The sequence below is a fragment of the Bombina bombina genome, chromosome 1 (genome assembly GCF_027579735.1).
Source record: "Bombina bombina isolate aBomBom1 chromosome 1, aBomBom1.pri, whole genome shotgun sequence".
NCBI lineage: Eukaryota > Metazoa > Chordata > Amphibia > Anura > Bombinatoridae > Bombina > Bombina bombina.
Genome location: NC_069499.1, coordinates 158725668 through 158749671, shown reverse-complemented (window position 1 = coordinate 158749671; position 24004 = coordinate 158725668). Strand labels below are relative to the sequence as shown.

At 38.9% G+C, this 24004-nt stretch overlaps 1 protein-coding gene across 1 annotated transcript in view; it reads right to left on the bottom strand.

The window, feature by feature from the left end:
• The window catches only part of GPHN (gephyrin), a 1061400-nt gene that overhangs the window by 471954 nt on the left and 565442 nt on the right, over positions 1–24004 (bottom strand). The window contains 1 exon segment of the mRNA XM_053697683.1: positions 3570–3665. Within this exon segment, the coding sequence (XP_053553658.1) occupies positions 3570–3665 (96 nt within the window).

The following is a 24004-nucleotide window of genomic DNA, read 5'->3' as shown; positions in this document are numbered from 1 at the left end:
GTTTAAGGTGAAATCAATACATTTAGTACACATTCTCCTATGGGGCTCCACCATGGCTTTTAAACATAATGAACAAGTATCCTCTGTTTCAGACATGTTTGTACAGACTAGCAATGAGACTAGCAAGCTTGGAAAACACTTTAAAGCAAGTTAACAAGCAATATAAAAACGTTACTGTGCCTTTAAGAGAAACAAATTTTGAAAAAATTTGAAATAACAGTGAAAAAAGGCAGTTACACTAACGAAATTTTTACAGTGTATGTAACAAGTCAGCAGAGCATTGCACCCACTTGCAAATGGATGATTAACCCCTTAATACCAAAAACGGAATAATAAATGACAAAAACGTTTTTAAAACACAGTCACAACAACTGCCACAGTCTACTGTGGTTGTTACCCTCCTCAAACACGACTTTTGAAGCCTTTTGAGCCCTTCAGAGATGTCCTGTATCATGCAGAAGGAAGCTGAGTGTCTCAGTCTGTAATTCTAGCTGCGCAGAAAAGCGCTAAAATAGGCCCCTCCCACTCATATTACAACAGTGGAAAGCCTCAGGAAACTGTTTCTAGGCAAAAATCAAGCCAGCCATGTGGAAAAAAACTAGGCCCCAATAAGTTTTGTCACCAAACATATATAAAAACGATTAACATGCCAGCAAACGTTTTATATTACACTTTTATAAGAGTATGTATCTCTGTTAATAAGCCTGATACCAGTCACTATCACTGCATTTAAGGCTTAACTTACATTAATCCGGTATCAGCAGCAATTTTCTAGCAAATTCCATCCCTAGAAATATGTTAACTGCACATACCTTATTGCAGGAAAACCTGCACGCCATTCCCCCTCTGAAGTTACCTCACTCCTCAGAATGTGAGAACGGCAGTGGATCTTAGTTACTTCTGCTAAGATCATAGAAATCCCAGGCAGATTCTTCTTCTAATGCTGCCTGAGATGAAACAGTACACTCCGGTACCATTTAAAATAACAAACTTTTGATTGAAGTTAAAAAACTAACTATAATACACCACACTCCTCTTACTACGTCCATCTTTGTTGAGAGTTGCAAGAGAATGACTGGATATGGCAGTGAGGGGAGGAGCTATATAGCAGCTCTGCTTTGGGTGATCCTCTTGCAACTTCCTGTTGGGAAGGAGAATATCCCACAAGTAATGGATGATCCGTGGACTGGATACACTTAACAAGAGAAATCTGAAGTTTACTTCTTCAGAATAAGTCAAATGATTTACACTGTCAGAATCTGAGATCTCACCCTCAGAAGCTACCGAGGTATCCTCCTCATCCGACTTATGGGGGAGGTCAACCATCGCAGAAGAAGTTGGAACAGGCACCTTACTAGTAGAAAAATTATTTGCTTTCCTCTTGCGCTTACCCACAATGGGAAAAGCAGATAAAGCCGCAGACAACGCAGAAGATATCTGTGCAGCAATATCTAACGGAAAATACACGCCTCCAGGAGGCTGAGAGGAACCACAGGGCACTGTATGTGATGGCATTGAGGCTTGGGACGTTTGAGGAGAAAGCTATGGCATATTCTGAACAGCATTATCCTGAGAGACAACAGGCTCAGAAGGCAGTAATCTATCTTTAAACTTTAGGGTCCTAGCTAAATATGAGGAAAAAATTGCATAGGTGAAACAATTTGGGCCTCTAAACACAATAAACATCTATCAAGAGAAACAGACTCCTGTTCAGTGTCCATAGCTGTATTAATACCCAAAACTAAAGGAATAAAAAATAACTTGAAAATGACTACTGCCACTTTAAGAAGGAATGTATTTCCTCAGAGTGCAAAAGCGCTAAGTATACTCAAAAAATGAAAAACAAAGAATGTGCCTCTACACCTCAGTCAGCCAGAGGTGCCCTACATGAAACTTTAGTAATTGTCCAAATGCAAAAAACTCTCCTGCAGATCGATAAAACGAGCCGTCACAGAAGAAAGCTTACATAAGAATGAAGCCACTCCGCTCAGTATTTCAAGCGGAAGTGCGCATTGTCACATGACCGTCAGAAAGAGAAACTGCGCAACAGGCTAAAAGCATAGTTAAAAAGAAAACTGGGGATGTAAATGTTGACTCAAACATCCGAAATCTCCAAATAAAAATCATATTGCCAAACATCTGAGAACGTTAGGCTAACAAATAAGATATCCTTCAGCCACAGAGGTACCGTCCCATAAACAGTAATTGAAGACATAAACCCTTATACTCCTCACATACATTGTGCCTGCCTGCACACTGCCCCCCAAATAAATCCTACATAAAGGATTAATTATGTCCCAAAATAAATATTGAAGAAATAATGTTTCCAAGTGCAAGTCTCCAAGACCCAGAAGACAAAAGCACTTACCTGCAAATCCAGCTTTCGGGCAGGAAGACAACTTACAAGGCGTGCAAGGACGCATACTCCTCTCAGAGACCTGTAGAAAAATAAAGAACAGAGTAACCAACTCTGGCTTTCTATAACTAGGGTAGCAACAATGTTAGAAACAAAGCAAAGCCAACCTCACCACCTTCTAAATGCTAAAAGCCACCACTGCTCTTACTAAAGAGACTGACATGGACACAGCTAAACCCCAATCCTTGCTTGCAGGGAAAAATACCCATAAAAGGATCAAATATCTTCAGACACCACCTTTGAACGTCCTCCATTGACAGAGGCAAAGAGAATGACTGGGGGTTATGGGTAAGTGAAGTGACAATAGCTCTGCTGGGGTGCTTTTTGCCTCCTCCTGCTGGCCAGGAGAGAATATCCCACTAGTAATTGGAATGACGTTGTGGACTCTCCATGTCATAGGAAAGAATACAATTTACACAAGAACCTCAATCTGCCTTGGTGCAGGAAAATGACTTGCCAAGCATTGAGCATTCTACCAGAAAACAAATAAGACAATAAATCCGTATTCCTGTCACCTCTGAACAATGGACATAAGAAAGAATAAAAGGCCTACTTAAAGGGACACTAAACCCATTTTTTTTCCTTTAATGATTCAGATAGAACATGCAATTTTAAGCAACCTTCTAATTTACTCCTATTATCATTTTTTCTTCGTTATCTTGCTATCTTTATTTAAAAAGCAGGAATGTAAAGCTTAAGAGCCGGCCCATTTTTGGTTCAGTACCTGGGTTATGCTTGCTTATTGGTTTGCTAAATGTAGCCACCAATAAGCAAGCACTATCCATGGTGCTGAACCTAAAATGGTTACCTTAGCTTTAAATTCCTCCTTTTTAAATAAAGATAACAAGAAAACAAAGAAAAATTGAAAATAGGAGTAAATTAGAAAGTTGCTTAAAATTGCATGCTCTATCTGAATCATGAAAGAAAAAAATTGGGTTTAGTATCCTTAAGAAGGTGTCTGGTTCTGTCCATCTTCATCTTGTGGGTTTAATTGATTTGGCCAAGATAACAAGATTATAGTTGCTTAAGGCTAGTTTAAAAAAAATGAACAAAAAAAAAAAATACTATAACTATAAATACTAAAATAACAAGAGACAGTAACAGTTTTATAAAAAAAATAAAAAAATAACACAGGACATTTCATGGTTCTTACCGCTTCAGCTGTCCTTGATGAAGTGTGATGAGAACAACTGATGAACTGGTTATCTTTAGCCATGACTGCTACAGAGCTGGTGTAGAATGGGTGCGTCTAATTAACAATACACAATGAATGATGAGCGTGACAAGAAAACATGAAAATATACACAAGACAATTAAGATGACAAAAATGGAGAACAAAAACAAATGTAGAGTTTTCACTTATGGATAGGCTGACCATATTGCCACTTTAAAAAGGGACACATGTCAGGGCTGTTTAAAGAAATGCTTTGAATTATGTTCTGTTATAAGAACCCTGACATATGTATTTTTCATATGTGTCCCTTTTTAAAGCGGCAATATGATCAGCCTACTTATGGAAAATGTACTAACGTTAAAAGTAAAATCACATAATGATAATAATAAATATTCAATTATTCAAAATAAATAAAACTAATGTAAGGTGGGTGTTATTTTGCATATTTATAAAAATCTCTTTTTAATAAAACATAACTGGTTTCATGCTAAACAAATGGGAATAAAAGGTCTAAAAAATCCAAAAACATACATAACACGACTAAACTTTACTTAACGGGACAGTATACTGTAAAATTTTTTCCCTTAATGTGTTTCCAATTACTGTTTTGCCAGCTGCAGAGTATACAATGTATGAGAATTTGCTTTTTAAGGTTTGTGTATACTAATTAGCTGATTTTGTGTTTTGAAGCCACAACCTAATAAAAACAGAATTTATGTTTACCTGATAAATTTCTTTCTCCAACATCTTCATCCTTACTTGTGGGATATTCTCTTCCCCTACAGGAAATGGCAAAGAGAGCACCCAGCAAGAGCTGTCCATATAGCTCCCCCTCTGGCTCCGCCCCCCAGTCATTCGACCGACGGTTAGGAGAAAAAGGAGAAACCATAGGGTGCCGTGGTGACTGTAGTGTATAAAGAAAGAAATTCATCAAACCTGATTAAAAACCAGGGCGGGCCGTGGACCGGACACACCGTTGGAGAAAGAAATTTATCAGGTAAACATAAATTCTGTTTTCTTCAACATTGGTGTGTCCGGTCCACGGCTTCATCCTTACTTGTGGGAACCAATACCAAAGCTTTAGGACACGGATAAAGGGAGGGAGCAAACCAGGTTACCTAAATGGAAGGCACCACGGCTTGCAAAACCTTTCTCCAAAAATAGCCTCCGAAGAAGCATAAGTATCGAATTTGTAAAATTTGGCAAAAGTATGCAGAGAAGACCAAGTCGCTGCCTTACAGATCTGATCAACAGAAGCCTTGTTCTTGAAAGCCCATGTGGAAGCCACAGCTCTAGTAGAATGAGCTGTAATTCGTTCAGGAGGCTGCCGTCCGGCAGTCTCATAAGCCAATCGGATGATGCTTTTCAGCCAAAAAGAAAGAGAGGTAGCAGTAGCTTTCTGCCCTCTCCTCTTACCAGAATACACAACAAACAAGGATGATGTCTGTCTGAAATCCTTTGTTGCTTCTAAATAGAACTTTAAAGCACGGACCACATCTAGATTGTGTAACAAGCGTTCCTTCCTTGAAACTGGATTCGGACACAGAGAAGGAACAACAATTTCCTGGTTAATATTCCTGATGGAAACGACCTTTGGAAGAAAACCAGGCTTGGTACGTAAAACTACCTTATCTGTATGGAATACCAGATAGGGAGAAGTACACTGCAAAGCAGATAATTCAGAAACTCTTCTAGCAGAAGAAATAGTAACCAAAAACAGAACTTTCCCAGATAGTAACTTAATATCTATGGAATGCATGGGTTCAAACGGAACCCCCTGAAGAACTGAAAGAACTAAATTTAGACTCCAAGGAGGAGTCATGGGTCTGTAAACAGGCTTGATTCTAACTAACGCCTGTACAAACGCCTGTACATCTGGCACTACTGCCAGACGCTTGTGTAACAAAACAGACAGAGCAGATATCTGTCCTTTTAAGGAACTAGCTGACAAACCTTTATCCAGACCTTCTTGGAGAAAGGAAAGTATCCTAGGAATTTTAATTTTATTGGAATCCCTTGGATTCACACCAACGGATATATTTTTGCCATATCTTATGGTAAATCTTCCTAGTTACAGGTTTTCTGTCTTGAACCAGAGTATCTATGACTGTATCTGAAAACCCACGCTTAGATAGAATCAAGCGTTCAATTTCCAAGCAGTCAGTTGGAGAGAGACTAGATTTGGATGTTCGAACGGACCTTGTACTAGAAGATCCTGCCTCAAAGGTAGCTTCCATGGTGGAGCCGATGACATAGTCACCAGGTCTGCATACCAAGTCCTGCGTGGCCACGCAGGGGCTATTAGAATCACCGAGGCCTGCTCCTGTTTGATCCTGGCTACAAGCCTGGGAAGGAGAGGGAACGGTGGAAATACATAAGCTAGGTTGAACGACCAAGGCGCCACTAATGCATCCACCAGTGTCGCCTTGGGATCCCTGGATCTGGACCCATATCGAAGAACCTTTGCGTTCTGGCGAGACGCCATCAGATCCATATCTGGAATGCCCCATAGTTGAGTTAACTGGGCAAAAACCTCTGGGTGGAGTTCCCACTCTCCCGGATGAAAAGTCTGACGACTCAAATAATCCGCCTCCCGGTTGTCCACTCCTGGGATGTGAATTGCAGATAGGTGGCAGGAGTGATCCTCCGCCCATTTGATGATCTTGGATACCTCTCTCATCGCCAAGGAACTCTTTGCTCCCCCCTGATGATTGATGTACGCTACAGTCGTCATGTTGTCCGTCTGGAACCTTATGAATTTGGCCTTTGCTAGGTGAGGCCACACCAGGAGCGCATTGAATATCGCTCTCAGTTCTAAAATGTTTATCGGAAGAAGAGACTCTTCTCGAGACCATAGACCTTGAGCTTTCAGAGAGTCCCAGACCGCACCCCAGCCTAAGAGACTGGTGTCGGTCGTGACAATGACCCATTCTGGTCTGCGGAAACTCATTCCCTGAGACAGGTGATCGTGAGACAACCACCAGCGGAGAGAATCCCTGGTTACCTGGTCTACTTGAATCTGGGGAGACAAGTCTGCATAGTCCCCATTCCACTGATTGAGCATGCACAGTTGTAATGGTCTTAGATGAATTCGAGCAAAAGGAACTATGTCCATTGCTGCAACTATCAATCCTACTACTTCCATGCACTGAGCTATGGAAGGCTGAAGAATAGAGTGAAGAACTTGACAAGCGTTTAGAAGCTTTGACTTTCTGACCTCTGTCAGGAAGATCTTCATTTCTAAAGAATCTATTATTGTTCCCAAAAAGGGAACTCTTGTGGACGGAGACAGGGAACTCTTTTCTACGTTCCCCTTCCACCCGTGAGATCTGAGAAAGGCTAGAACAATGTCTGTATGAGCCTTTGCTTTGGAAAGAGACAACGCTTGGATTAGAATGTCGTCTAGGTAAGGTGCTACAGCAATGCCCCTCGGTCGTAGAACCGCTAGAAGGGACCCTAGCACCTTTGTGAAGATTCTGGGAGCAGTGGCTAAACCAAACGGAAGAGCCACGAACTGGTAATGTTTGTCCATGAAGGCGAACCTCAGGAACTGATGATGATCTTTGTGGATAGGAATATGCAGGTACGCATCCTTTAAGTCCACGGTAGTCATATATTGACCCTCCCGGATTGTTGGTAAAATTATCCGAATGGTTTCCATTTTGAATGATGGAACTCTGAGGAATTTGTTTAGAATTTTAGATCCAGAATTGGCCTGAAAGTTCCCTCTTTTTTGGGAACTACAAACAGGTTTGAGTAAAAACCCAGACCTTGTTCCGCTGTTGGAACTGGGTTTATCACTCCCATTTTTAATAGGTCTCCTACGCAATGTAAGAATGCCTGTCTCTTTATCTGGTCTGAAGATAAGCGAGACATGTTGAACCTTCCCCTTGGAGGAAGTTCCTTGAACTCTAGAAGATACCCCTGAGAGACTATTTCTAGTGCCCAGGGATCCTGAACGTCTCTTGCCCAAGCCTGAGCGAAGAGAGAAAGTCTGCCCCCTACTAGATCCGGTCCCGGATCAGGGGCTACCCCTTCATGCTGTCTTGGTAGCAGCAGCAGGCTTCTTGGCCTGTTTACCCTTGTTCCAGCCTTGCAATGGTTTCCATGCTGGCTTAGGCTGGGAAGAGTTGCCTTCTTGTCTGGAGGCCGCAGAGTTAGGAAATTGCGAAAGGAACGAAAATTAGATTTGTTCTTAGCCTTGAAAGGCCTATCCTGTGGGAGGGCATGTCCCTTTCCACCAGTAATGTCTGAAATAATCTCTTTCAATTCTGGCCCAAAAAGGGTCTTACCCTGGAAAGGAATATTAAGCAATTTATTCTTGGACGACACATCCGCCGACCAGGATTTTAGCCAAAGCGCTCTGCGTGCCACTATTGCAAACCCAGAATTTTTTGCCGCTAACTTAGCCAATTGGAAAGCGGCATCCAAAATAAAGGAATTAGCCAACTTTAGTGCGTGAATTCTGTCCATGACTTCATCATATGGAGTCTCTTTTTGGAGCGAATTTTCTAGTTCCTCGAACTAAAAATACGCTGCCGAGGTGACAGGAATAATGCACGAGATTGGTTGAAGCAGGAAACCTTGCTGAACAAATATCTTTTTTAGCAATCCTTCCAATTTTTTATCCATAGGATCTTTAAAAGCGCAACTGTCCTCCATAGGAATAGTTGTGCGCTTAGCTAACGTTGACACTGCCCCCTCAACCTTAGGAACCGTTTGCCATGCGTCCCTTCTGGGGTCAACAATGGGGAACATTTTCTTGAATATAGGAGGTGGAACAAAAGGTATACCTGGCTTTTCCCACTCATTAGTCACTATATCCGCCACCTGCTTGGGTATCGGAAAGGCATCAGCGTGCACTGGGACCTCTAAGAATTTGTCCATCTTGCACAATTTCTCTGGAATTACCAAAGAATCACAGTCATCAAGAGTAGTTAGGACCTCCTTAAGCAGGGCGCGGAGATGTTCTAACTTAAATTTAAATGTTACAACATCAGTGTCTGCCTGCTGACAAACTTTTCCTGAATCAGAAATTTCCCCCTCAGACAGGCCCTCCCTCACTGCCAATTCAAATTGATGTGAGGGTATAACTGATAAATTGTCCTCAGCGCCAACCTGCTCATCTTCTGTATTTAAAACTGAGCTGTCACGCTTTCTAGGGTAGGATGGCAGTTTGGATAACAGATTTGCTATAGAATTATCCATTACTGCTGTTAACTGTTGCATAGTAACAAGCATTGGCGCGCTAGATGTACTAGGTATCGCCTGCGCGGGCAAAACTGGTGTTGACACAGAAGGAGAGGATGAGGAACTATCCCCACTACCTTCATTAGAAGAATCATCTTGGGCAATCTTATTCAATGTGGCAGTACTGTCCATACTTTGCTTGGACGCTATGACACAATTTGCACAAACATTAATTGGGGGAACCACCTTGGCTTTCATACACACCGAACATAAGCCATCTGAAGGTATAGACATGTTAGACAGAATTTGGTAGGCTAATAATGCAATAAAAGCGTTTTTAAAGAAAAGCGTTACTGTCCCTTTAAATAACACTTTATTTCTGATATATTGAAAAACAATGAAGGCAATGTCCGATTTTTACAAAATTTTTACCCCAGAGTCCTAATGCCTTGAAAGTATTGCACACCAAGTTTCAAGACTTTAACCCTTAAAATGAGCAAACCGGAGCTATTTGTTCAATTAGACAATTTTAATACACTACAATCACAGCCACAGCCTTGCTGCGGCTTTTTACCTTCCCTGAGAGTTATTCAGCAATGAAATAAACCTTCCAAAGTCTGTTTTAGTATGCCACAGGACCCCTCACATGAAGCTGCATGCACTGCCATGGAAGTAAACTGCACAATTGAGGCGCGAAAACGGGGCCTCCTTCCTCTGCATACCAGAGTGAAGGGGCCTTCCTGACTGAAATAGCCGTCTAACTCAATGCCAGGCGATAAAAACGTTCCCAAAAGTGCTTTTAAGTGCACAAAACACACTAAATGCCATTAAAATATGAAATAAAACAATCGATTTAGCCCACAATAGTGTCAACCAGTGTAGAGCCCATTTGTAAGCCTTAATCTGTTATGAGTCTAAGAAAATGGCTTACTTATCCCTTAAGGGAAAACTGACAGTCTTCTACCATTAACATGTCTTGTTAGAAATATGACTGATCATACCTTGAGCAGAAACGTCTGCAAACTGTTCCCCCCAACTGAAGTTCTCTGGGCTCAACAGTCCTGCGTGGGAACAGCAATTGATTTTAAGTTACTGCTGCTAAAATCATACTCCTCTTTAAACAGAACTCTTCATCCTTTTCTGTTTTAGAGTAAATAGTACAAACCGGCACTATTTTAAAATAACAAACTCTTGATAGAAGAATAAAAAACTACAACTAACACCACATACTCTTTACCATCCCCGTGGAGATGCTACTTGTTCAGAGCGGCAAAGAGAATGACTGGGGGCGGAGCCAGAGGGGGAGCTATATGAACAGCTCTTGCTGGGTGCTCTCTTTGCCATTTCCTGTAGGGGAAGAGAATATCCCACAAGTAAGGATGAAGCCGTGGACCGGACACACCAATGTTGGAGAAATGGGTTGAGCTTGTAGGTATAATCAGATCTCATTACTTTATCACATTGTGTACATATACCTGCTTCTTTATCTTATATCTGTCCATAAATCAAAGACAAATACTTGGAGAGAACAATGGAACATTAACATTTTATTACCTTATGTCTTCTATACCCCACTGGGAGTGTAATTTCTTCTGCTGGCTGTGTTTACACAGCTTATCTATAGTTTGGACCTGAGGCCACAAACTTTAAGAATAGGTGGGGATACCACAGGCTAAATAAACTATTTCAAATGCCAATATAAGGGTTAAGGAAATACTTGTAAACAATTTAATACACTCCAGCAGGGAAAGTAGAACATTTGAAACAAGTTAAAGGGGAGACATTTTTTGAGTAAACTGTCCCTTTAATACATTATGTCACACAGCTTTACTTCTAACAGTCATGAATTTGAATTGATCAAAATCTGAAGCTGGGCTGTTTATTTTCTATATTAGTAATCTGGTAATGTTAACTCTTTGTCTGCAAACCTGGGTTTTATGACATTAAATAAGCATAATATTTGACAGAGGTTTTAGTAGGTTATCTGCATTTCGCCTAAACTGCAATACAACAATTGCTATATTTGTTTTTAAAGGGAAAGCAAATGTTATAAGCAAGCAAGTTGTAAAGTATTTATGTACCGCAGTAAAACCCTTAGAGGGATACTAGACAGCAAAATTAATATATATATATTTTTTTTAAATAAAAGTAGCACTGCAGCCATCCAGCCTAGCCGTCCAACAACCACTGCAGATGTTTTTTTGTATCTAAGTGATAGGACAGTATGGCCCATAGAAATGATATTAATTGTACTGTTGCTGAAAGCTGCTCAAACCTAAGCAAATGTCTTAAGCAGGAAAAAAGAAGGTGCCAATAGGGTGATATCGTCAGGATAAGAACAGGCAATAAAAGTGGACGGTGAATGTACTCACAAGCGGAGCGGCACTGAAAAGTGCCCGAAATCGCAAACCGGGACCTTACAGTCGCCCGGCAGACACCACACAGCAATGGCCACCAGCCGCTCACGTGAATCCTTCCACCAATCGGGAATGGATATGCGCCCACACCTTCCTCCATAAGACGATTGGATCCTCTGGAGGAAGGTGTGGGCGCAGATCCGTTCCCGATTGGTGTCTGCCGGGCAACTAAGATCCCGGTTTGCGATTTCAGGCACTTTTCAGTGCCGCTCCGCTTGTGAGTACATTCATCGTCCACTTTTATTGCCTGTTCTTATCCTGATGATATCACCCTATTGGCGCCTTCTTTTTTCCTGCTTTAGGACTTTCATCTGATACCTGCATTTTGGGAGAGCGGCCTGTGAATCGAATATTGTCATTTGGACTTTGGTTTACACTATCCCACGACCTTAGCGCACCTCCATAGGGTGTCCAGACCCTATTTCTTTCTTTGTCAAACCTAAGCAACCAACTCGGCTGACTTTCTTGTTTGGCCTCATCAAAAAAAATCTGAAGTGGTGGTTCGGTGTCTGCAGAACTACTATTAATTAAAAATGTAAATACTAAACAAATTAATTTGGCAATAATGAGGTAAGTAAATACTATGCAACTTTCTTGATAAAGTTTACTGTTCATTTAATATTAAAGAGCCGCATTTTACTGTTTAAACTTAAAGGGATATGAAACCCAAATATTTCTTTCAAGATTCAGATACTCCCTGAAGCAGAACGTGTTTTCACTTTCTGAGGTGAGAAATTTTTTTTTTATTGAAAATTTTTATGCAGATCATTTTTTAAATTAAATTCAATTTTTAATTAGGCAGTAACACTAAAGCACCAGTTCAAATGTAATGTTTTGATTAACTGGAGAATAAAGCATTTGTAAAAGTTTTATGAAATATTGCAGCAGTTGAAAATTGCATTGCAAATTAACTGCAGAGAAAAAAAAGACATTTTGTTAATTTTTTTAAAAGTCTCTTGAATAAATGTGTTTTCTTTGATCTTGGTCTAGCATCACATAAGTATATGATAAAAATCTAGTAATAAAAATGTGCATTGCTCACAAAAACATCTTACATTCAGGAGTCACAGCTTTGCGGACCGTGAAAGGCTAGGAGGTGGGGTTGAAAAATTCCTGAGAGCCAGTCATCAATCAATGCGCTTTGCAGCGCAGCTCCGTATTTGTCTGTTCTCTTTAAACAGCATTTTGCTCTGGTTGCACTGTGTTAAGGAAAACCTACTCATTGCAGACAGAGCAAATCGCTGTTTGAAGAGAACAGCCTGCTGTGGAACAGAGCCACAAAGCGAAAGGGCTAACCGTTCCTGCATGTGTCCTATTTTTTCTGCAGACATGCTGCATTTTGTGCGTTGACATCTCAGATCACATCATGTTCTGACTTGGGGTAGATACTACATAAATTAATAAACATCTTTCCAATTTACTTATATTATCAATTTCACTTCAGTTGTTTGTATCCTTTATTGAAGGAGCAGCAATGCACTACTGCATTAGCTGAACACATCTGTAATAAAACTACAGGAATATATGTGCACTCACCAATCAGCAGCTAGCTCTCAGCTCTTGAGCCTAACTAGGTATTTTCTTTTTAACAAAGAATACCAATAGATCAAAGCAACATAGATAACAGAAGTAAATTGGAATGTTGTACAAAATTCTATGCTTTATCTGATCATGAAAGAAAAAAGGGTTCCATGTCCCTTTAAGATTAGCACAACAGACTACATAACTAAAAGAACCCCATACTTAAATATTTCTTCAGGAAACATTTCTGATATGGTCTGAGCAATAATAATTATCTTGTGTTGAAAAATACACTTTTTTTAAGGTTTTTCTTTCAGGTATTAGCTGTTCTTGTTCAAATATTTGATCAGATAGGATAATGGGGAATTTAGCAAAGTATTGAAGTAGAACTATGATTAACGGGGTTTATGCCAAATTGTGCTCTGAAAAATAGACTCCTCTTGACCTAAGGTTTTGATCTGCATGACAAGATATTAAAAATAGATGGAAATGTAACATTTCAAAATTAAGGGTAAAATAAGGTAACAAAGAAGTAAACAGAAGACAAAGCTGGAACAAAAGGGATAAATATGAAGACAAAGTATAGTATGAAGTAAAACATGATGAGCTTGCTTCAGTGACAGTGTCTGCAGAAGTCCCCATGAGTAGGCCAGAACAAAAAAGTACATACTCAACAAAGGAGATAACGATCAGCAGCAAGTTCTATATTTCAAAAACCAACACTGGATGAGATTGGAATATAAAAAGGATCTCAATTCATAATGGAGATTTTACAATCTGCTTGACCTCAGCCTAATGGTGTTCTCGTTTAATAGAAATATATTAAAACAGAATATATCCCTAATTATTTAAATGATGTCATTCAACCTAACCTACCACTAATTTGCCTTCTGCTTGTTAACAACCACTAATAAGTGTAAGGCATAAATAAAGAAATTAACATTATACACATCTAGCCAACACAATTGTGAGTGCAAATTTTTCTTAATTTGGATAAATTCCAGCAGTAAAAAAAAAAAAAAAAAACTACAGTCGTTCAATCTGCTTCCACAGTCATCTACACAGCAGTCTCTCATGATGCTAGTAATCTAGCAGGCTGCCAATTAGCAGGAATACTAAATTTATGTTTTGATTAGGCTGACAGCATTATTGCAGACGTACTGTTAATGTCATACAAAATAAGCCAACATTTTTCTGAGGGTAAATTTTGTTGCGTCAAAAGGCAAAAAATAAATGATAAACAGTATCTATAATGATAAAGAGATACACGTAATACAATTTTAATATAGCTAATGGCTGTGATTATCTGAAATACAGTTATAATACCGATTTCTAGTAGCATAAAAATGCACGGCAACTACCTCCATCAGAAAAGGGATGCGTACAACCTGCTTTATATAGAAGCTTATCAAGAAACTTCATACCTTGTATAATTAAGACCACTTTTTCAGCTGTTTTTCCTATAATTAGGGGACTTATATGACTGACTACTTGAAAGTTGAGTGTCATATCTTGCTAGTTTACGCTCTGCTTTTTCATGCTTAGCTCATTTGCTAATAAACACCATTTTTGTTAAAACATTGTTAAGAGCATCCTTTTAAACTATTGCAACTTGAACCCTTATAAAATATGATTAAGAATGTTACAAAAATATTAACTGCACACGTCAAGAGTTGATGTTAAAAATGCATTCAATCATATTAGACAGTTATCATCAATTTTGAATCAAGAAGCTGACGTGCTTTACTTTCCCTTTGGTAGTGTATATTTTACAACTGTAGAAGTCTGTGTAAACTCCCTGCTTGTAATATGGCAGCATATTATAGGTCTTCATGTTCAACCATTTGAAAGAGATTCATCTGGTCTTGAAATGCACCTAGCCCTCAAAAATAAATGCTTAAAATCACACAACATTGAGTTTTACTGGGGAGGGGATCTCTAAAGACACATAATAAAATAAATCTAAGATGTTATATACCCCAATAAAGTGTATTTTATAGTGTACAAAGGAATAGGTTTATTTTGTCTGTGTAGGTCATTCTATCACCTTTTGCACGCTAACGCAAGAACACACACACATCATAAGGGCTGACTTCACAGGCTACAATGCGCACAACAGAAAAACTCATGCACTGCGCGGTAAGTTCTGGTTAAAGGGCTACACCCCCTTCAGCATGAATTGTAAATTAGGGGAAACAGTTACTTTTTGTTGTGCTACCCACCTTAATATGAAATATTGGTGGCTGCACACTCATCCAACCTCCCTACACTACACCTCCCACTAACGCACAATCTGTTCTCTTGCTTTCCACCTCACTACACTTTATCTGCACTATAAAAACACAAAATAACTTTATATTCTCCTAACATTTGTGTTGGCAATATGTGCATTAAATGCACCCTCTACTGTCAATTATCAGCCACAGAATGACTTTCCCACCAACACATTCAAACAAGAGTTAAGCAACATCTCCAGAGTGCCGGCCACTACAGAGGGACAGAGGTGGTGACAAAAATAGTTTAAGTTCATAAAATGTTTTGTAGTGAAACTTATCTAAAAGGCTTTATATAGTTTAGAAAATGAAGAAGCCAAACGCATTGACCCTAAACCCTAAAAAAAACAACAACAATACGTCAACAGACAACATGAACATTCTCCTTAAAGAGATATGAAAGCCAAAATAAAAAAAAATCACGATTCAGATAGAGGATGTAATTGATTGCAATTTCCCAGCTATCTTACAGGGTATCACTAAACTATTCAAAAATGGACACTGCAAGTGTTCTTATTGATGTAGAAAGAACGCAAAGATATGCATGAAACACACATCTCTCTTGTTTGTGGAGAGCTTCAAATGTTTTATACTGGGTGGCAAATTTGAGGATTCAGGTGTCACAAGCGCTTTCCTTGGAGGTAACATGATTACTTATTATTACTAAAGACTGTAATACCATAGGGATCAGAAATACTTGATAATGAATCTGTGTATTAAAAAAACACAAACAACGTTTTTCCATAAAACCACAAATACCAAAATGATGCCCCTTAAGTATTTCACTTTAATAACCTTCGTTTTTCTTTTGACAGATTATGGCAATTTCTGTAAGTAGCCTGTAGATGGCAATATAACACCACTTGTTGCTAAGGTACTGCATAATGCTAAGAAAGCCCATTCACAGATTTATGAACTTACTATAATGTTTCATTATCCAAGAGAGAATTTTACATTGTTTTGTTTAATGTTGGCTTTATGATAGAACTTGTATACAGTAGTGGTATACCCTTTTCAATTATTACTCAACGCATCAAAGAGAATGCAGAATGCTTAATAAGCTTGCGTGTACACATATAGAACCTTGTATGCCTTTAAAAAATATTCTGGAAATTAAAAACAATGTTAGAAGCCAAGTAATTAATCTTCCTGTATTGTCTCCTATTTGTAATTATGAAAGGATCAAGTTATAATCTTGATCACGTATGACGCTACAGTTTCAATGATTATTATTTTTATTTATTTTTTTCCTTAGATAATTACTCTGTGCAAGATAAAACAATGGCAATGATTTTGTTTTTATTAAAGGGATAGTCTAGTCAAAATTAAACTTTCATGATTCAGATAGAGCATGCAACGTTAAGCAACTTTCTAATTTACTCCTATTATCAATTTTTCTTTGTTCTCTTGGTATCATTAAGTGCTACCCAGGTTCTGAGCCAAAAATGGGCCTGCTCCTATGCTTATATTCTTGCTTTTTCAGCTAAAGATACTAAGAGAAGGAAGAAAAATTGACAATAGGAGTAAATTAGAAAGTTGCTTAATATGACATGCTCTATCTGAATCATGAAAGTTTAATTTTGACTAGACTGTCACTTTAAGGTTAACAATACTGACTCAATGAACACTACATTGTCACATGAACATGACAACACTCTCTAATGTGTCAGAGCATTTAATTGTGGCATTGATGTTCCAATATATGTGTTTAACATATGCAAAGGACCTTAGCTGAACACATCTGGTGATCCAATGACAACAGGCATATGTGCTTAGCAATCAATCACCTGCAAGCTCCCAGTACTTCATTACTGCCCTTGAGCCTAACTATATATGTGTTTAAACAAAGGATACCAAAAGAACAAAGCCATATTAATAACAGAAGCATCTGAATCTATTTGTATCATGAACCTTTGATTTTGGCTTCTATGTCCCTTTAATGGTTCCATTAGTATTCCCCCTTTCCATTCATATGATATAACGTTCTGTAAATATTTATAAACCATAAATATACCTTTTTAAATAGTTTGCATTCAACATTACAGCTAGGTTTTAGTACAAGAATGAACTTAAACCAAGCTCTATAATTTTCAAATCTACATAATGATTTGCATCTTGTTAACCTAAATTGGGATTCATTTTTTTTAACAGCATTTATCAGTCATAGCAGTTAAACTATTTCACTTCCAGTTTCAGGCGGCTTTTTGCTATATTTTTAGCAAGATGCATTGTCCTTGATACCTGTATATACAGGGGGAGGCAGAGGGAAATCTGCCCAGATGTCTTAGAAAAACGGAGGTTATGCATTGGACTTTAATCACTCATTTTAAATTATCAGGTTAATCAACAGAGGCGATTCACTGAAGTGAAGAAACAGCTTATGCTCTTTAGTATAAAATAGGTACTGGGAAAAAAAAAAAAGGATTAATGACTGGAAGGAAAATTCTTAACCTAGTGAAGTTTGCACAAAAAGTCAATCATGCAAGAAGCCCAATCTCAGAACAGGAGATAATGCTTGTTATTGCCCTGAAGAACTGGATGATCAAAGGATTGTCTAAGCACTTCATAGCAGATACTGCTGAGATAGTGTAAACTAGAATATTCAGAGCATTAGTACACTTAAGAATTCTATTTTTTTTTTAAACACTTTAATAGTTATCCTACTTTTTTCTTTTATTATTTTTTTTTCTGGGTTGCAAAGCTTTACTGTGTTTTCTAATATGCTGAAACTGAATATTAAGAGGCATCATAATAACTCTGTCAGGTTTGCCTTCATTGGTCAGCTTCAGTAAACTTATCTTGCAAAGCAAAGTGTCAGGTTGAGATTAAACTATTTTTTTACTTTATGAGCGAAGATTTTGGCTGAGTATAAGAGTTAAGACAGCAGCTCTTTGGGCTCGATTTATCAAGGCTTCTCCTCCCCTACGACTTCAGGTTCGCACAAAGAGAACCTGCATTAACGATTTATCAAGCAGCGGTCATTAGACCACTGCTTCCCTACCCTCTTCTTCACCTCTTAGGTAAAGAATTTCAATCTCCCCGGTCTCGTCTGACCAGGGAGCTTGACAGCTCCTGCCCGCGCATGATTGGCTATGCACAGGCGGGGGGGGGGGGGGTGTTACAAAAAAAATACCGCTCACGTTTGATGGTAAATTCCAGCAGCAGGTTGCTGCCCGCCAGAGGGGCGAATATGTACGCCCTTGTCCGATCTCACTTGATAAATCAAGCTCTTTGTAGAAATTGTGGGAGAATTAACCAAGTGTGGTATTGCTCCTTACTACAGAGTTTTTGTCTTGTACTATACATTTTAGAATTCTGAAGATTAAAGTTAATTGAGGGACAATACTATGCAATAGATCATTCCAGACTTGTAAAAGACCATAACATTCTTGGCGCTACTAGAAAACAATAATAAATTATATATATATATATATATATATATATATATATATATATATATATATATATATATTAATAATAACAACAACAAGAGTAATGTAGTAATGCAGTAATACCTTTTTTATTGGACTAACATTACGTAGTAAAAGACAAGCTTTCGAGATTTCTCTCTTCCTCAGGTTTGTAGCAATACTAATCAATATAATATAATTTGTTCATAGATATCTTGGAAAGAAGGGGGCTATGGGTACAGGAGATTGGAGAGATCACAGAGAGTGTCGTAAAAAAAAAAAAAAAAAACAGATCTGATGCTGAAAAATGCTGGGGGTGAGGTCACTGGCAGGGTAAATGCTGGAAAATCTTATAACAGAGAATTAAAGATTATCCAGCACTTAATCTGTTAGTGCAAGGTAAAGTTATATCCATGACCTCTTTATCACCCACTCCCTCAACTTCCTGTATCTCACAGAAACCTGGCTCTCTCCTCCTGACACAGCATCCATTGCTGTATTGGCCCATGGGGGTCTCCAATTCAGCCACACCCCTAGGTCTGGAAACAGACAAGGAGGTAGTGTAGTTTTTTTCGTTTTTTTTAAATAATCTTTTTATTGAGGTTCTGTTCAAGGCATACATGAAAATCTGTGTCGTTACAGAATATATAGAGAAAATATAACATGGCATACAAACAATAGAAAGAGAGAATATACAGTGCAATATTGTCTAACATATTATATAGATATAAGACTGTATATAGCTTGCCTATCGCGTCTGTATACCTCCTATTTGACATATGAGGCCACTTATGGACCTACCAGTAACATAAAAATACAAGTCTACTCTACAGGAGGTAGTCTCAAACAAAAGGAGACCACTCTTGGGCCTCAAATGATGAACCTTTTTTAATTTATTTATAAACTATAGGTAGTAAACTCTTAAACTGAAATAGTGTTGGCCCAAACTGATAAACATAGCAAATCACACACTGTGATCTATTTGGGCTTACGTTAACTGTAACACATTTTTGATACGCATATACATCTAACTAATTTCAAATAATTGGAGCCAGCATGGTTTAGCAGGTAGTTCATAGATAATGAGTCGTATTGAGAATATTATATATAAATAATTTAAATTAAATAATTTCTAGGCATAGGTATAATGAACACGCCAAAGCATAGATGTAAGAATAGTATATACGCTCAAGGGTATCTTGGCTATGAGATTTTCCTGTAGTGTAAAGTATCTCATAGTTTATCCTTTGTCTCAGAAAGATTATTTGTGAACATATTTTAACATAAGCTTCTGTCCTCAAATATCTATAGTTTTAGTGGCTGTAAGGAAAGGAAACTCACCCATCTATATAATTAGCTTAAAATTAGTTTCGGCAATCTATTAAGTAGTTTAATCAGATCATATAGTCTCGCCTTCAGCCACTAGCGACAAAACCTGTAAGATTAGGGGGGCGGGGGGGGGGGGGATATTTATGCCCAATAGTCTAACTGGTAGTGGATTTTTGCTTAAGACTATGTCCCAACAGAGTTGTGGAAGTCAGCTTCATACTATTAGGAAGTTAGGGAGAGATAATTAAGTTGCAAGTGTCCTGAACAATAAGGGCTTAGCACAATAGGGCTTCTAAATTAAATACCTCCCAAACCTCTCCTTAACCCTGGGAGCTTTTTAAATAGATATTAGGTTAACATTACTGAGAAAGGAAAGGGGCATTAAGTAAGCATAATCATGTGGCTCTATGAACAAACATATTAAGGTGGATACGATCAAGCCATGTCAGTATCTCTCAATAAGATAAACTGTACTAGAGGCATGAGACTATTAGAAATATAATGTAGGCATTATTAGAGTATTCAATGAATTTATTAAGTAAAGTTTCCCCTCTGTAGTGGTAGATTTTAACCATGGTCAGGCTCTATAATTCTTCATAGTCTCAATACAATACAGGGCTGAGAATAAATTCAAGTGTAAATTAGACTGTAAACAACCTTTCTGTAAGAGCGAGTTACAAGCTTTGTGTTTCTCAATTCAGACCCGGTGCCTTTACAAAAAGTTCCCTCTAAATCTCTAATCATTACCCTTATAATGAGAGAGGCATAAGGTGCTGACCAACTGAAGATGTCTATAGGTCTCGATGGAAGTCCTGTGTGATCTATGAGGCAAGGTTTTCTCCATGTAATACAGCAGTTAGCAGAATGTTCAACAAATGCAGTGAGGCAAGTATGTAAAGTGTAAGGGAGACGATAGTAGCACACTTCTGCGCTCTTCATCGCTTTATCCCAGCCCGATGCCAACAAAATAAAACGAAAGACCACTGAGCTCCAAGTGAATAGGGTGTTACAACGGGTCTCTCAAGCTCATATTGCGTCAAAGAAACCTGCATGGAAATATAGATATGAGCAACGCTACTTAGCTTGATTAACCACCAGGGTCCCAGTTCTGTTGTGACAAAGCAGAGCAGAAAATTATCATGTGTCCCCACTTACTATTTCTTACTCAATAGCCCGATGTCAAAGTGCGGTGATCACTTATCTGCAGGAGGACAGTCCATAGGTCTTCAACACTCTGGGTTGCTGTGTGAGTTTTGAAACCACCATGCCGGTTTCTACTAACCTTGGGTTGGAGATTTGATCTGGGAGAGCTGTGTTGGGTAGTCCTCTGGTAAGTGTTTCTGTAAACCACTGAGGAGAGACATATAATAGCTTTTTCACCAGAGTTTTGGCTTGTGGGCCAGTTAGCTCCCTAGTGAAACCTGTTTCCGACGCCTCCTCCATTCCTCTCTCAAGCATAGTTAGCCGGTGAGTAGTACTAGGGATTTTTTTACGAAGATTCTCCTATATTGCATTGTCCTTCATGCCTAGTCTCTGAGTCCTGAGCCTCAATCTTAGTAGCAGGTGGCAGATGATGGGGCCCCAAGGCATCGCCACTGCTAGCACAGTTGGACCATGGGTTAGAGCAGGCAAATTTCAAACAAGGATTAAGGGTGGTGGGGTGATAAGTAACTCTTAGGGCATAGGTAAACTTGGCTTTATACTCGTCAAGCAATTTGCTGAGCTCGGTCAAGGCGTAGTTCAGCTCCATGTGAGTAGAAGTGAATCCCAGTAGCAGGTGGTTATTGTTCTGGAGGTTTTTGCAGTGTCTTGTGGGGATTACACTGCTCTGTAACGACAGAGACACACGAGTGCCCTGCCGGGGGTTAGATAGCAGGCCACAACTTATATAAAGCTCCGGTAGGCTGAGTCTGACGTCAAGTCCGAAGATAGTACTATCATTCGAGAGGGATTTCTCTGCTGAATAGTATTAGGCTTCACAAAATGCTCGATGATGCATTACTAGATGGATTATGTGCAGATTTACGCTATGACCTGAAGCAGAAGACAGTCTTGCGACCGATCATGGCCGTCGCCCGGAAGTTCCCCCTAGTGTAGGTATTTTACTTTCCTCTCATTGAACTTTTTATTAAATACAGCCCATCTCTTCCCTCGCATTTTCCTCATTCAAAACACACACAATTCACTTATCCTCTCCTCGCTCTATTTGTGTTGCAGTCATATGCCGCCCCCTGGCTCCTCAATTTCTAAATCATTTTGCTGCCTTGCTAACTTATTTCCTCCCTCATTATTGGTGCCTTCAACCTCTATATTGACAATCCCACTGCTTCCTCAGCAAAACAACTTCTCCAATTAATTTCCTCTTTTGGTCTGTACCACTCACAAAGATGGTCACTTCCTTGAACTGATTTTCAGCTATCGATGCACTCTCTCAAAGTTTACAAATGTCCCTTTTCCTCTTTCTGGCCATCATCTCCTTATTTGCATCATCACATCACGTCCTACAACTTTCCCTCCATTTAGCCCTCACACCAAACTCCACAGAAGCATTAAAGGGACATTCCGGTCAAAAATTAAATGTGCACAGATCAATTACATCTTTGAATAGAAACATATTTGTAATATACATGTATTGGCAAAAATGCTAAAGGTTTACTAGTGTTTCAGTGTTAACATTTTTCTTTACATGTGCATGTGAAGCATAGCTAGATATTCTCAGTGCACCATCATTTTAAATATTGCAGCTAAAACACAATTTTTTTTCTTTCTTGATTCAGATAGAGAATACAATTTTAAAAATGTTTCCAAATTACTTCTAATATCAAATTTGTATCATTCTCGTGTTTTTCTTTGTTAAAGAGATATCCAGATAGTTAGCGTGCGCATGTCTGCAGCACTACATGACAGGAAATAGTGCTGCCATCTAGTGCTTTTGCTAATGTATAACATTAATGCAAAACTGCTGTTATAAAGTGCTGCAGACTCATACACACTCCTGAACTTACCTTCCTGATTTTCAACAAAGAATAACAACAAAAAGAAGTAAATTGGATTTTTTTAAAATTGCATGTTCTATCCAAATCATGAGTTTTATGTCCCTTTAAGAAATTGAGAAATTACCAAATAGTACAAGCACCTTAGGCTCTCTGAACAAGTGCTGTGTTTAAAATGCTGATGCACGGTGCATACTTAAATACGCTTTTAAAACAGCTATAGCTTCTATTAGAAGCATTTTTGCTAATACATGTTTATTACAAAATTTCTTCTATTCAAAACTGAAATGCATCAATGTTCATTTAAATTTTGTCTGGAATGTCCCTTTAAGTCACTACAACAGATCTCAAACTCTCTCAAACCTCTGCTTTCTCCCATCTCCTTTTCCTGCCCTGACCAATTTATCTAATCCCAAGGAAGATCCAGCATCAAAGTAATGAAGGTGTGCCCGCCAATAGGTTACTGCATACCTTGTAGATTACAAAAGTCAAAAGAAAAGGCAGCACCACCAAATATATCAACAAACTTCTTTTATTTCTTTAATCAGGAGCAGGTACAAAACAGCAGGACTACATTTTGGTTTGTTAACCCTTAGTCATGTCATGACTTAAGCTAAGGGTTAACAACCCGAAACGTAGTCCTGCTGTTTTGTACCTGCTCGTGGTTAAAGGAATAAAAGAAGTGTGTTGATTTATTTGGTGGTGCAGCCTTTTCTTTGGACTTCTGACCAATTTATCTGCCACTACAATTCCACCCTTACATCGGTCCTTGACAATTTGGCCCCTCCTACCATAGCTCGGAAGTCACACACTCATCCTCAGCCCTGGCATACTCCTCTGACTTGCTCCCTACACAGATGTTCCTGCACTGCTGAGTGACACTGGCGAAAATCTCGGTGTTCAGCTAACTTTTTTTCACTACAAGCTCCTCTTGAACTCCTACTATTCTTCCCTTAACCTCTTTAAGCTAGATTACTTCTCTATTCTTATATCTACTTTTTCTTCCAACCCAAAATATCTGTTCTCTACTTTCAATACTCTTCTCAGTCCAGCCCTATCTACTGTCCTCGCTTCACTACCTGACCCCTGATCCAATTCTCTTACAGCTACTCCCCTCCCTCTCTCCTAACCCTTACCCCTATCTTCGCAAACATTTTCAACCTCTCCCACAGCACCGGTATATTTCCCTCATCTCTTAAACATGTACTGGTCACACCTATCCGCAAAAAGCCCTCCCCATCCATCTACTGCCCTATTTCAACACTGCCCGTTGCCTCAAAA